The sequence below is a fragment of the Stegastes partitus genome, unplaced genomic scaffold (assembly GCF_000690725.1).
Source record: "Stegastes partitus isolate 25-593 unplaced genomic scaffold, Stegastes_partitus-1.0.2 Scaffold422, whole genome shotgun sequence".
NCBI lineage: Eukaryota > Metazoa > Chordata > Actinopteri > Pomacentridae > Stegastes > Stegastes partitus.
In genome coordinates, this window is record NW_007578153.1 from 249,480 (window position 1) to 265,552 (window position 16,073).

Below are 16,073 nucleotides of genomic sequence, written 5' to 3' on the forward strand. Positions count from 1 at the left end.
CTTGTTTTGCAGTAAAATGTCCCCTTTGGCTAATATGCTATTATTTATGATATTATTGCTAATTGTTAAGAGGGATGCATCACTGTGAGGTTTAGTGGTTCGCAGCCTCAGGGACAGGCCTCTCAACATAGTTACAAAGTCAATCTGTGTGATAATTAGGGGAAAGAAGAAAAACAAAAGTTCTCCCAAACACATTATTATTGTCGTCTGCCGTATTGTATTTTGTTTAGCTGATGGGAAATGTTACTGATCTGGCAAATGAGGCCGGTTCCTGCACTCGTTCCTATTTGTATCCAACTCAGTGTGCATGTCTGTCACGTTGGGTAAAAAACAACAACACGCTAAGTACTTCTCTGACCCCACACCCTCTGCAGCAGTTAATTACTTGGAACGCATAACAATTCACAGACATCTGAAACAAGATAAGCGGCCCCAACGAGACGTGGTTTTTGTGAAAGGTTTCGAGTCAAAAACGCAGAGAAATGACAGCTTAATATTTAATGATGTGCAGTATTTTAGAAGTAGTATTTTTTTTGTGTGTGTGGAAACATAATCTGAAAAGCAACCGGTAACTGCAGCTGTCAGGTAGGCAGTTTAAAAAGTGCAATATTTCTCTCTTTGTCGTAGAAGTGAAGCAGATAGTATAGAATGAGATGGAAATCCTTGAGTTAGCTATATATGCTAATCCTGTACAGGAGGTGGGAGGTTGGGCTGCACCTATTGCAGCAGACGCCGGTCTAGAGGCAGTTAAACACCTCGGACAGGTCGCCAGTCAATCACAGGGTACCAGAGAGGACAGGCAACCAGTCACGCTATGATTCACACACCTACAGGCAACTTAGAGTCGTCAATTAAGCTAACACGCATGTCTTTAGCATGTACGACGAAGCTGGAGCACCTGCAGAACTCACACACACACACACGCACACACACACCTAAACACACACACACACACACACACACACACACACATCTTCAGACCCTTCTTCCTGTGCGCCTGCAGCACCAACCACTACACCACCGGGATGAACGTAACACAAAAAGAAAGAATTTTGATTTTAAATCGTTTGATCACATGGGAAGTAATGAAGGGAATCAATCTCAGCAAACATTTCATGCCAGTTTTCAGATCTAGCCAGCTATTCAGAATATTTCAAAACTTGTTGTACGAGGGATGATCAAAAAGGTTTAAAACCAGACCCAGTTTAAATTTGACAAGTAATCTCTTGATGGAGCAACACAACGCTCCGAGTCCTTCTGCAACACTTGTAGGACTCCCTGGAAGTCCCATTCTGTAAACATGCCAAGCACCATCCACTGTGCTGAATGTCTTGTTAAAACATTAACTTTTTCAACTTGAATTTCATTTTGGGGAAGAGGGAAGAAGTCACTAATTTCTCGGTGCACAATCCAAAGAATGTTGAAGGAAACAACGAGTTTGCTCCTGGTGAGGTTGGACTGGATGAACTAATACAGATTTTGATGTTTGTTTTGTGCTACAGATTGAACAGGATCCGAACTTTTTGATCATCCTTGTACTGGACAAACGTATTACGGGAGCATTATGAATGAACTACTAGACAAGAGCATAGGAAATAATCCTTCAGTTCTTATTATACCCTAAACTATCCAGAGAATGGATATCTGTCTTTGAGTCAAGAGGGTTCTTGCATTTTTCTTAGACGCTTATGGAAATAGTGATTTTTTTCTTCTTTTTTTTAGTTTGACAGGTCAGTGAGGATCAACAACCAATGGTGTGGCCCCGTAAAGCCTACTGAGTCACTAAATGCGATGCTGAGCCATACAAATAAAGTTTATTTGACTTGAGAGGAGTTGTTAAGATCTGCTGCGGGCCACCTTAAATCCCTCTAAAGCCTTCAATTTCAATACATTTCAAATGTTTTGGAGATTTGGTCGAGAGCCAATGAATACTGTATGTCGGAGTGGTGAGGCAGAAAATGCTCAGGGTGCGGTAGAGGTGAGGAAGAACGGGGTGGTGTGGCGATTACAGGGTGATGGTATAGCAGCCAGTGCAGCATATCTATCAGCGCTGAGCCAAGATGGATGGCTTAAACTGCAGATATTATTACAGCTAATGATTCACCTCAAGTGGCTATTACTCTGCTACGATCTGTCTCCCTCGCTTGGAGTTTTTTTTTTTTTTTTTTCACGAGAGTTGGGGAGCTGAAAAGTGGAGTGAAGCGAGACGTGGGGAATGTGCGCGAGTGAGGACGGGCGAGGGTGTCTGCAGTAATGTATGTTTATGTGCGTACGAGAGGGAATGTGAGAGCCTGGAACTATCCACTCAGTATCCATTCAAATGTGCCACTATCTGACCTGTCAGTGAAAATAGCATGTTCTCCAGTTTGGTTAGCAATAATGTCACAGCCAGAGTGGTTGCAGTGGTACAAGAGAAGGTCGATATCCATCCACCAAATCGAGAGAGGAAAATTATACTTTATGTGAGATAAAATGAGGCCTTAGAATTTAGATGTATTACCAATTATTGGGACAAGAGCAGCTGTGAGACAGATTATTCTTAGCTTGTCTGGTACTCCGCTGAAGTGCAGAGCGAAGGTAGAGTTGTGTTGCTGCATTGTCAGATGAGAAATGATTAAAACCAAAAATAATAAACCCCGCTACGGACAAAAATGGCATGCAAGCTGAAAGAACAGGACATGATGTAAGGTGACCTTGAATGTCAACACTGCTTTGTGAACCCAAATATTAAACAAGGCACAAAAGCATTCTTTTTGAGAACATTAATTCAGTAATTCTCCTTTTAGGAAATTGTTAGAGTTCCACAGTGAGAAAACGGAAGTTATTTTTGCCTGTTTTTGATGACTGTCTTGTTCCAGAAGGTTACTCCCCTCTGATAGACGCTGTTTCTAGAAGCATTTGGTAACTCATTTCACGAAAAACAGTTTAACAAAATTAGCAATTAGCTGTAAAAATATTAAGCGGACAGAAACAGGACTCTACGTAAATGCTACTGTTAGATGTATAAGAATGGCAACTGATTGCTGACACGACCACCTGATGGAGGAGCTCAGCACCACCTGATTATCAGGTATCTGCTGACATCCAGCCTTTGAACTTCTCTGCTTGCAGCAGTAATGTACAGATGTACTTCAGGATCCAGTGACATCTCGTTTGAGCGTGGTGACAGATCCAATGACATCTGATCACAGCGTACCCAGCAGTGATAGCATATGGTGAACGGTGAAACTGACTTAAAGTTTCCAACATCCTGATGTTAAGTTGCTGTAAAATACCAGCAAAAAAAAAGTTGTAGCATGATACCTTTGATTAATTTGCCTAACGTCACATCGCCATGATTGATGTGACTGTTGTGCTAATCGCAATGTCAGTGCTAAAAAGACTCATCATGCAGCCCTAAACTATCTCATTATACTGCACTGAAAGAGTTGATGGTCATAATAACACCTGTGTGTTACTGGCACCACATTGGCTATGGCTAACCTGGAAAGCAGGAATGATGCAACTCTCTACGTGTACAAAATGTGCAGATTATACCCACAAAGAGATGTAAAAATGTAAAAATCATTCTTTAATTAGCACAAAGAGCCCATGCACTCTTCACAAGTACAATATCGTGTAAGAATATAGAAAATGCATTTGAATTTTATGTGTTACCTGGTAGCAGGGAGAGTGCTGACTCTGGTGAAAAACACAGAAGGCTCCACATCAACATGGACGCCAAGAGACAGCTCCCTGTAGTAGCCCTCCACTTTTCCTGCTCCTCCAGAGTACTTGAAGTTCAGCACCGCTTCCAAAGTCTGTAAAAAGAAAAAGGAAAGACATTTAGATCGAGCTGGTTTGACAGTGTATTTAAAAAAACAAACAAACACTGTGATCGACCAACAGCGTTCAGTGAAACATCTGTATGGAAGACAGAGTGCGGCTGTGGTCAGAGGTCACAGCCGGCGTGTTTTGTCCCGCTAGTCCATCAGCAAATATGGTGTATTTTTCAAATCGATTCATCAAAAGCCATTACAGCAAAATACTAAATGCACCGCAGGGCAGCTATTTGTGCTATTTAATGAAATGGAAGTATGATGGGTTGCAAAGCCTGAGGTGTGGGGAGGGTTCGGTTGGTGGCTCCTAACAGATGATTCAGATTCAACGTATCGGATCCTCAAACAGTTTGAGAGGAGAGGGCGGCGGGTGGGTCGGCTAGGTGGGATTTGCTGGCAGGGTTCCACGGTGACGACGGGGGTAAAGTAGACACGAAACATTACTCAAAGGTACTCGGAAGCAGTATGTGGGAGGGGAGGGGGGGAGATAAGCAGCCAAGTGGGCAAAGGATAGGGAAATTAAAAGTGGCAGTTTATGGTGAGGGAGCACTAGCTGACTCAGGCAATGGGCTGAAGCGGGGTAAAAGGACCATCCAAGGTCCTGCTTTTCTTCCTATGCGGCATATATCATCTCTCCACATATTGCTGATGGAGGCACTGGCTCTGCCTTTCCAGAAAAAATTTCACTTATTCCTTGATTATTTTCACTCTTTATCCCCTCTTGTGGGGGCTGGAAGCCAAAGTGGAATGATTCGCAGTCTGCTGGCTGGATGTCTGGCCTATTACAAGCTAATGACAGAAGCGCAGCACACGGAGGAGAGAGGTACAAACATTGGAGGGAGCTGTTATCATTGTCAGCCCCTTAATTTCAAAGTTACACTAATTTCAAATTGTGTGGGTGTTCTTCACATCCTTGATGTATTTTCATATTGTACGTACCAATAATCTCTCTTTTAATATATATATATAATTATTCCATAGTTTGATGTCCATGGATGGCAGTCCATCGCTTCCAGAGTGAAATATCTCAAACACTGATGGATTTCCATTAAATTTTCTAAAGACCTTTGGGTTCTCCAGAGGATGAAACAGTCTGACTTGCCCACCACAATGAGGGTGAAACAATGAGGGAGCTATTTTTGGTATTTCGTGCAACATCTCCACAGCTATTCAATGCATTGTTGTAAAATATGGTACATTTATTGAAACTACTCAGTGAATCCTGATGACTTGAATGATCGTGCAGCTTTTCATCCAACTGCAGCACAAGTGAAATTCACCCAGTAGAATATCTACTGATTGGATGGAATAAAATCGGCATTGTACAACTGTCTCTCTATCTCTTTGTGACTTTATTTGAATAAATTAAATAAAAATGAAACATATCACAATCATTCTAACTTGCTGTACGCTTCACACATACTGCGCTTTGTGTTTAAAGGTAAATTATCTATATTCTAACAGATGAAGTTTTATGATGTATTCTAAAAAAAAATACCTAAAAATACCGCAATACTCCCCAAAACAGGAAAACTATCCTCATAATTGAATACTAAATGAAGCATGTTGAAAGCAAAGAATGCAAATAAAAATCCTGATATCCCCTCTGAATACTTACTACTTCTACCATTAAGTACTGAAGGGAACCAGTGAAGCCAATCCACTTTGGATCTGAAGGAAGAACAGCAGCCTTTCAATGCAGGTAAAAAAAAAAAAGAAAAAAGAGCAAGACTCTGGCATCAAAATGAAAGGAGCATCACGTTGATACAAATCTCATTTAAATTGATTGACTGAAATCACTCAGATTGCTTGAGCAGGGGCTGGTTAGAGCCAATTTCCATTAAAGTCTATGTTTTCTCCATAACAATGCTTTCTTCACTTCTTGTTTTTGCTCCGGCTTGTTAAAGGATGAGGCTGCTGCTTTCTTATATTTTAATTTTTAAGACAAAAACTGACAAAACAAGTTTATTCTCCAAACTGTCGAAAGCTTCATTTTGCCAAAATAAAAAAAAAGAATGAATCTATTAAACAGCTACAACATGGCATGTTTATATGTTGTGACAAATGTGTATTAAAGGTGAGCATCTCTAATAGGAAGAGCAAACAGGAAAAAAGAACTCATTTTTCTTTGGAGTCGACAAGTGCTGTGTCACATGGGGTTGTGTAATCTCGTGGCCGCCTGTGTGGCACTAATAGCCTAAACATGATCCTCTTGAGGAAAAGCGATTGTCTCAGCGACACTTTCAAACCTCGGCTGTGTACCCCCAATTCCCTTTTCAGACCAGGGCCAACCCTTGAGCTCCTCCTTTGTTCGATCCTCACTCTCTGCTCACGGCCCCCTCAGGACCCTATTTCAATCACGCCGGGCTAAAAATAGATGCCGCTGTAATGAGCTGTGCACGCACGCTGCCTAAGAAAACAGCCTGACTGCACATATGCACTACCTTCGCATGCATAGAAACAATGTGATTAGCGAGAATGCCCAGACTGAGGTAACATTTCGATTAAGGCTTTCACTATTGCTGATAACCAGAGACTGCAGGAGCTGTTTTATATCCAAGTGAATGGCTTGTTGCTTGTTGCCTACAAGCAACGGAGAATGAAAGGACAACAGAAAATACACAAGGTGACAAGTTAAAGGAAAAACCAACATTGCAGCAACGTGTTGGGTTACCACATGCTACCAGGAATGGATTTCATACACCCTGGTATGAATATCTGGAGCTCTAATGGATGGATGCAACACCATTCTTCCAAAAGATGTTCCTTCATTTAGTGTTTTGATGGTGGTGATGGTGGAGAGGTCTGTCTAACATGTCAGTAAAAAGTCTCAGCAGGCAGCAAGGACTCTGTGCTTTGGGCAGCTAATGGGTACAATGCTATTAAGAGCCATGCATCATTCTGCAGGTTTTTCTGAAAGTTGACTCTGGGGTCTTAGGTAGCAGGATCAGGCAGGAAGTTGGCAGCTGACTGGATGAACGGCTGGAGGCTAGCAGGCTGCAGACCAGTACTTCAGAGACTAGCAGGCTAGAGGCTAACTGGCTGGATGCTAGCAGTCTGGGAGGTTAGCTTGGGGCTACAGGGCTTAATGCTAGCACACCGAAGTGCTGGATAGAGGTGCTCCCAGTCGGACCACCTGGAATCTAGGCTGAAGGCCGGCTGGCTCACAGCCTGGATCAGACATGAAGTTAGCAGGGCAGATGCTGTCTGACTCTGGAGCTGAGTTAGGCTGGTGAGAAGTGAGGGAGCTGGTAGCTTTGCTTCGCCAGCCTGCTCTGTAGAACATAATGTTCTGGCTGAACCACACCATCATTCGGCTGCAGGGGGGAAAAAAAACTTGTTTGTATTTTTTTTAAACCAATTACAGTCGTTGTGGGCGGAGCGAAGCAAAGAATGACTTAAACGAGTGATGGCGGGAATTGTTGTGGTGGAATATTTGCATGCGATGAAACGAGGAATGTGAACGATTCAAATCCTCTGCAAAAGTTTTTGTCTCATTTACAGTGCAGCAGGTTATAGCCGAGAACTTGTTGTTTTTGTACCTTGTGGTGAAAAAAACTTTAACACGTAGATAATGGAAGAGGGGAGAATGCCGACTGCAATTACCGGCCAATGACAGGCTTATACCCACAACTTAGATCTGGTGAGTCTGACTAGGAAGCTGGGCACCTGAGAGCCACGAGAGCCATGCTTTCATGTGGGGGGTATTTCTGTAAACGACGAGATGAAATGCTGGGGATTTTCGGGTCAGGACCAGACAGGAAGCTAGCAGGCTGACTGACTCCGAGCAAATTGCAGGTAGTAGGAGTGGCACAGGTAACCAAACAGACTTAAAAACCCAAACAGTGACAAGATAGGCATGGACCTAGAGTTAAGTTTTGTATTCTAATAAAATGAAGTACGCCTTGCCGCATTAGTTGTAACGTGACAGAGAAAAACTGCTAACAGCACACGTGGAGGACAGTCATAAACTCAGCAATCTGCCATGTACAGCAATATTTACTGACATTTTGCTAACATGAGCTTCCAAAAGCTACTGATCATACCAGAACAAGTTGCGTATAGTCACTGGAGTAATGCACATTTGACTCCAACACCCATTCCAAAGAAAGATTATGATATAGAAAAGGCCCATGAGCAAGTTGACAGGATTGGTTCCTGAGATTTGCTGTGTATGAAACCCCAGAAGCCTGAATCCATGTTGTTGAGGCCGTCACTGGTACACTGCAATTTTAAGATGCAGAGCCGTGGTGTTTCATAGTATTTTCATTCATGATATGTTTTCCAGCATATGAAAAACACCACATGGACATAATAAGAAAGTTTAAAAAATATACTTGATTTCTACCGGAGGCAGTCTTTAAAGCATGTTGTGTAAAGTAAATCAGCTGAAACAGACTGTACAGATAAAGCTTGACTGTATGTTTGCTATGATAAAAGCAACATGAATGCAGTAACACAGCCAAGTTAAAAGTTTCGCTAAGTTTCAAACAAAGAGCTCATGTGATCAACTAACAGTGTCTTACCTTTGTTAAAGCAAAAAGGAGCCAAAAGTTTTCAAAACAGACAATCACTTTCCATAGCAGACCGGCCGGGGGCGCAGAGGTGGGAAAATAGACGTGTTTTGTGTGGACAACCGAGTGCAAAACCATGAATGCCTTTGGTGACAAACCGTCTCAAACCGTGCACTCACTTTTGTCAAGACTTCAAAGACATGCTACAGCTCTCGAAGAAAGACCAGTGAGGCAGCATGATGCAGCCGGGAGGTGACCGTGACCACAGGATTTTCACCCTGCCTTTGAGTGTGGTCTTTCAGAACAGGTATAAACACTTCTGCCAACAGACATGATTGGAAGACGCGATGCAGGCAAGTTTATTGAATCCCTACTGACAGCGCTGTCCTGACCTCGGTGATCCTTTGGCTCTTGAGAAAAAGACAAGCACACGATGGCATATGTAAAACAGATAGCCTCTCGTATCATAGTTAAAAACATATGATTCTGCAGCGTATTGCCACAAAACCTTGAAGACAAACAATCTACACAGAGGTGGATGAAGACAGAGTTAAGGGAGGCGTGGTATTGCTGTGTACTTTGTGGTAAGACAGATATGGTCATTCTGCACCCATGACTTGCTGGTATATCATCACACTTCTGCTCCACCTGTACCCAACATGTGTCAAGAGTTTCATGTAAAAGGGTTACAAAATGGCGTACCTCTTGCACTTGCAGTGTCCGTCATGTCAACAAACAATGTTCTTTGCTAAGACATCAGACCGTTCTAACACACGGTGTAACTTTGTAGGGAAGGTGTGCACCTTCTGTAAACTATATGCAATAATCTAGTTGGAATATTCATCAGGCAGGCATTTTACAAAATCCCTAATGTGTCTGTGCTTTGAAATATTTATAACCATATCACAATGAACCGGACCCTGTATAAATATGAATGTACTATAACTTATAAAACCATAAGAGGCTGGGGGTTTTCATTGATGTATTTACGGAAAAACACCTATGCAGTCTGCTGCTAAGCGTCACAGACAGGACACGGATGGCAGACTCGCTTTTACCTTGAATGCCATCACTCCACATTTTTTGCTGTGTCACAACAAAGCCTCAGAAGACTATCCATCACATTCATCCACAAAAAACGCAGCATTTGTTTGACAATCGAGGTGCATGCTGAATGTCACGCACAGTATTCTTACTCCTACACATGATGGGCGCACAAAAACAGAGAAACACAAGAAAACACTGAAGGCTTTTGAATGCCTTGGCACTGAGATAAAGATCCTGACACATCTTGCCGAGGAGATTATGGCATGGCCACATGTCTCCTGACAGGAATACTGAGATAACGCATCACAGTGACAGGTAGGCAGGGACGGGGAGCTCTCAAAATTGCACGAGCGTGCGTGGTTTGCTAACTACTCTTTGTTGGCACTGAGGCAATGTCTTGGTGTTTCTTAAAGGAACACTTTGACATTTTAGGAAATTAACTTACACGCCGTCTTACTAAGAATGACATGAGAAAATCTATATCAATTTAATCAGTGTACCTTCGACACAAAGCAGCTCCTTGACAGCTTAGCCGAGCACAAACACTGAACGGATCCACGCAATCTCGACTCCGGGAAGAGGAATATCCCAGACAATCTGATGCTCCACTTTATTGTTTATATAAGCTGTGTTGGCCAACATTCAGAACTAATGAGCGAGTCCAACTGACAAAGAAAAGAAAGTTGTAATTGTCACCTCTGTTCAAGTTTTGGAACGCAGTAGGTTTTCCATTCGTTTTTTTTTTTTTTCAGGTTCAGCACACGAACTCAATGTAGGTCTCTTAAAACAAACCCAAGCCTGTTTAAATTAACATGTAGTTTTCATAACAGTTGGTAACCTGCATTACTTCCCTACAACTGGTATTGAAAGAAAAGAGATTAAAAAGGTGCTCCTTCATCAAGACAATATCTGATGGTGCGAAATGCGTAAACAAATAAAAATAAAAACTTGCAGCAACAAGTTAAAGTATTTTTCTTAACATATTATACTTTTGCCTAAATATACAATCATCAAGGTTCATGTTTGGGGGGTGGAGAGACTTTTGAAAAACAGTAAAACTTCGATGTGAGCGATGCCTCATCAAACTAGTGACAGAAATCGTTCAAGTGCAATAACCAAAACAGTTGCAGAAAATTCAATATTTCATTATCTGTAGAACTCAGCTGACTGAAAAAGTATTTTTAGAGCCTTTATAGCTTCAATAAAAAAAAAAAAAAAAAAAAAAGTGCAATGACATGTAGTTGGAGTACATGTTGTTACCGTCCTCTGCTGATTGTCTCTCCTCTGTTTTGTTGTATTAGATGTTTAATTGTTGGTAATGCTGTTCCGGGCCTCAATTCTGTGTCATTTCTGTCCTTAATTGTGTTGCCTTTTCAAAGGGATAATAAACAAAACGAATAACAAAGATTGACTCATTTCAAACTGTGATACCACCAAAGCCACCGTGCAGCCAATCAACAGACACTCAAAGCTCATGAAAGTCAAAAAAACAAGATTGTCTATTTTCATCAGATTCCATTAGAGGTGACGGGTTAGTATTAACCACTCCTGCCCTGTTGTGGAGATAGACAGGGCATTTTAAATAGTACAACCAAAGCAGACAGGAGACCCTGCTAAAGCTGTCAGTGGCCATTCTATTAGCCACCGGCCCACTGGGTCATTGGGTGAGCTGATTGATGGTATAGGTATGGTACTTGATTTAATTTGGTTCGCTCTGTGAGCAAAGATGGAACCTCATTAGGAAAAGGCGAGTTTGCAAACTAAACTGAGTAACTATTTGTGTTGGGAAAGTCTGCTTTTGTTTACATTTAAAGATGAAACTACATTTTGTTTGCGATTAACTCTCACTGGATGGACACATCCATCCATTATCTATACACCGCTTAATCCTCACGAGGGTCGCGGGGGGGCTGGAGTCTATCCCAGCTGACTTAGGGCAAAGGCAGGAGACACCCTGGACAGGAAACCAGTCTATCACAGGGCTACACTTAGAGACAGACAACCAAGCACACTCACATTCACACCTACGGACAATTTAGAATCACCAATTAACCTCAACATGTTTTTGGTGGGAGGAAGCTGGAGAACCCGGAGAGAACCCACGCTGCACGGGGAGAACATGCAAACTCCACGCAGAAAGATTCCGGTGCCCCCACCAGGACGCGAACCGGCGACCTTCTTGCTGCGAGGCAACAGTGCTACCAACTGCACCATCCTGCAGCCCTGGATGGACACATATATTACTATAACGTTCTCCAATAGATCTTCTACCTGTTACATAGAGGGTTAAAATTACAAAACAACATCAAATGCTTCAAGACAAAATTACTTTCTACACGTGTGCAGACTTTCTCCTCCGCCGTCTGATTTCCTTTTGGCAATTTCTGAGTGAGGAACCTGACACACATCTAATGGCAGTAATTGCAGACACACAAAAAAAAAATTGAATTTCACCACATTATTTCCACAGTCTCAGCAAAAGCAACAGTAAAAAGCTCTGGTGTGAAACGTCGTTATCTTTCTGCAGACAGCTAAATTGGAAATGGCGTAAAGCCCTCGTTTATAGCAGATACACTTACAGCATCAATTTCTCTGTCTGTTTCAAAAACATTTATTTTTCCAACCTTGATTTAAAAAAAAAAAAAATGTGGAGAACAACATGTGCCACTCAACACACACTCTCTGTATTGTGATTATCTCTCTATGGATCCCAGGTTGTACTCTCAGGTTTTCTCTTATAACTGGGACAGGTGGTTGAATGGTGGGCCGACGGAGGGTCACAGTGCACTTTGATGATGTGATGAAATGGAAGTCTGTGTGCCTAATTGTCCCTAAAATGAGGTTTGACCTTTGCTTTGGTTGCATCTGCCTTTTGGCAGGGAAGTGAGCCGTCAGCCAGGAGAGCTATTTAGTCACCTAGTGGCCCTGGCTTCTGCAGGAAACTGAGAAATGACCTGAGGGCATTCAGATGCACTGTGTCCATTCGGAGCATTGCCGGGACTGCCTCTCGTATGTGTGCCTACTTGTCAATCACTGAGCCAATCAATTGGGCACCCCGGGGTTCCAACGTGAGGAGAAACAGTGAGGAGTTAAATAACACTCTGAAGACAGCTGAAGTGAAATACAAATCAAGTATCGAGCAGGACTAAGTTGCCGGCTGCACTACAGATAAGTGGGAGAAACGGAGGACAGCGTTTGTCCCTGTACACCTGCTCATTACTGGAGTCATCTCGTCATGGACACTTGATGCAACGTGCCGGCAACGACGTGAGCAGACGAGAGCACTGCACTGCTTTTTATAGAAATGTTATCAATGTAGAAGATCAACCTCCTTTGAGTCTATGTTTTAGCCTTCCAAGAGGCACTATCAAGGAATTTGTGGCCTTGAGACAGCTTGACGTTATCATGTTTCTGCTGCGCTTGTTGGCAATTGATGATTCACGAGAGAAGAGGGCAGGAGGACTGATAAGAGCGAATATGTTCTCTATCGGCCCCACGGTGTAATGACTTAGCAATAATTGCTGGATGATGAGGAGCAAGGGCACTATGAACAAGCCTGTGTTGATCTGACAGCTGATGGGGGTTAGAGCATCTAAAACTGCTCAGTAACAACCAGGCTGCACGCAGACTAAAATAGCTGACACTGCTGACAGGGAAAAGGAAGTTTTTCTTTCTTTATTTTTTTAAAGGAGGAGGACCCAGTAAAGCACAGAAGTTTGCATAGCATGGAATAATCACTTCACCAGCTCCAAAACCTCCCGAAAAACCAAAAGCCTATCTGGAACAGCTCCGAGCCAGTCCATTTAATGATGGTCCTGACATTTCTGCCCACAGCGTTTATAATGTCACGCTCTGCACCCCCTCACAGTTAGGGTTTGCTTCTGATGTGGCAATTAGGATGGGAGACATTTTAAAGAGTGGGTGAGCAACCTGCCCAACTATGAGGAATCTGTGACGGAGGGGGTTATGGGATGTCAAGCTCAAGTTATTATAGGATGGGGAGGATAGTAAAAATATTGCCACAAAATGTGAAGAGTGCCGTACGACATAAGTTCCCTCCAGCAGCTGTACTTAGCGGCATCAGACAGGTAATCTGGTTGCCACTGTGAAATGTAGGCAGAGAAAGACAGCAACACGGGCTGGTAGTGATGCTAGTAATTGCCTTTTCAAATGCAAAACTCAGTTATTCAGCGGATGCCAGGCTTTAATTATAACATCTTAAAGTCAGAAGTGATGAAATGATACGAACGTTTGCTGCTGGTCAGTACAACACTGATTGTGTTTGATCAAAGCTCAGAATCTTATTCACGCATCTGTGCTGCTAATAATATCCAGGTCTTTACAGGAGAGGGTTTTTTTTTCCTGTTCTAAATGATCAAAGGCATGCCAGCGATGAAAATTAAAACTTGTAGTTTTTGACATTTCACATTTAAAGATGACAAAAGGCCACGGAACATCAGCTATCAGCACATTAAATCCAAAGAAGTGGAAATTAGCTTGTCAGAGGCCACCTGTAGGCACGCCTCATTCCTCGCCACTAAAAGTGCAATAAGTGGCAGCGCTGTAACCTTCCGTCTGCGCTACTTAACATTTTTCACACATGAAGCATTTCTCTTTGTCTGTGAGCGAAACCTTCAAACATGTTGCACTTCCAACTATAGCCCCAGTGGCAGACGCATCCAAGCCTGCATTCTCGACATACAGCATCCTCTTATTATTAAACTTTGCTTCTTGCTCTTTTGATATAAATTTCTGTGTTCAACTGAATTTTGTCAGGTTTTTACATCTTTCTACTTTCATCAATGGCGTCTTGAGGATATCCTAGAACTGGTTGGTGTGAAGTTGGGAAAATTAGCACACTGATTGTCCGGACCAGCAAGTCCTGAGTTTGATCTCCAGCTGGAGACCATTCGCTGCATGTCCGTCCTCAGCCTATTGTATTTGGCAACCAAACAGAAAGCAAAGGCAAAATTTTGATGTGCTGACATCAAACATAGTATGCAGACATAGCCTGTGCCAAAACGCGTCAGAAAACGTTGTCATTTGAATGCTGGGGAGATCTCGTCTACATGGACGGCTTTCTGTGTGGAGTGCATTGTAAATGTCAACACTGCTGTTGATCATGTTTGTTCAACTTTGGGATGCCATGATCGCTGTTAGATTTGTTTAATTTGGCAGCCTTGCTTTGACTGAATGTAGTGGGCTACTTTTTCTTCTTCGCTGACTCTGTGGAAATCTCTCCGCCTGCACCGGCGCTCTGATCATCAATGAGTCAGGACCTCTCCACCAGCCTCCTCCTCTGTCTCATTTTGTTTGGCAAAATAATCAGCAAAGTGGATTGTTTCACACTTTAGGCAGGGAGTGACTGACTGAATCAGTGAGGACGAGAAAAAGGGCGAGAAAAAGTCCTCTTTTCAACCCCAATAGGTAATACAGTAACGACGGGGGCTCTGCATTTGACAATCTGACATTTTAACTCACACACTACAGATATTTGTCGCATATGCAACCATTCTGGTCATAGTCTGGAGCATGCATTGTTCTGTATCAGTACACTGATATTTCACGTCCATACAAACCTCCCCAAAATCAAACAAAAACACATTCACATCGTGCTGGTCTGTTTCATTTTAATAACAAATTCCCCTGCATGTAGACAAGTCTAAATCAAAAAAAATAAAAAACGTCTGTGAGGCAGAATAAATAATACTGTCTTTTATTAATTCCTTTCACAACAGCTTTCACATTGCATGAGTGTGATTTTTTTAGCTAATTATCTCCCTTTTAAGTCACCTGAAGCTATCAGCTTTGTGTTCCATGTACGGCCCCTAATTTGAAAGATGCTCTTTGTCAAACCATGCTTACACACACCAGATCCACCGGCCAAACAGCACCAGGCACGCTGCCTCGGCTGTGATTCATTATTCTACATCACGCCGCTTCCCGGTTTCTGCAGTGCAAAATCAACACCAGCGGTGGAGACAGTGACATCCTCAGGATGCATGGGACACAGTTCACACAATTCCCTTCCCTCCCCTCTTTAGCACACCGAACCCTTCAGCAGTGTCCGTTCCTACAAATCTTATCTCTCTGCATCCTCATCCAACAACACCATGTTACCGGGGAAACGGCGGCTGCATGCAGCTTGTACAAATATTTAAAACCACAGCTCCCTGGTGGACTACGACACGACAATCATGCAGTATCAGTCTTGGCATAACCTCACCATGCTCTCCTACTGATGTGTAAACTCTGCATACACTCCATGCTATAGATAGGAATAATATATCCTTATTCAGTTCATCGCTATTCAGACCTTTACTGGCAAAGAATATTTTAACCAACAACATTGACATTATTTTTAATATCTCCCAAACACTCAGTCACATTGCAGACACCGTTACGTGCTTTATTTATCGTATTTATCATTCATATAATCTTGTTCCTCAATAAAACCACTACAGCTTGATTGAATTTGTTGTCAGGGAATCTGAGTGGTCTAATACCCCTCCACACTTTGCCAACTGCTTAATAATGAAAGATTGAGCTAAAAAGCTAATGATCACAAGACATATTGGCTACAACTGCTATAAAGCCACATTCTCAAGCTCACAGAGAAAATGAAAGCCATATTTTTGTTCCGTTACTTAATTTGCATCAAGGACTTACTATCACTTTTCTGTATGAAGGAACA

General features: G+C 42.4%; 1 protein-coding gene across 1 annotated transcript in view; it reads right to left on the reverse strand.

Moving 5' to 3' along the window:
- The window catches only part of trappc9 (trafficking protein particle complex subunit 9), a 254,895-nt gene that overhangs the window by 118,928 nt on the left and 119,894 nt on the right, over window positions 1-16,073 (reverse strand). The window contains exon 15 of the mRNA XM_008285913.1: window positions 3,658-3,800. Coding sequence (XP_008284135.1) covers window positions 3,658-3,800 — 143 coding nt within the window. The remainder of the gene's footprint in view (window positions 1-3,657; window positions 3,801-16,073) is intronic.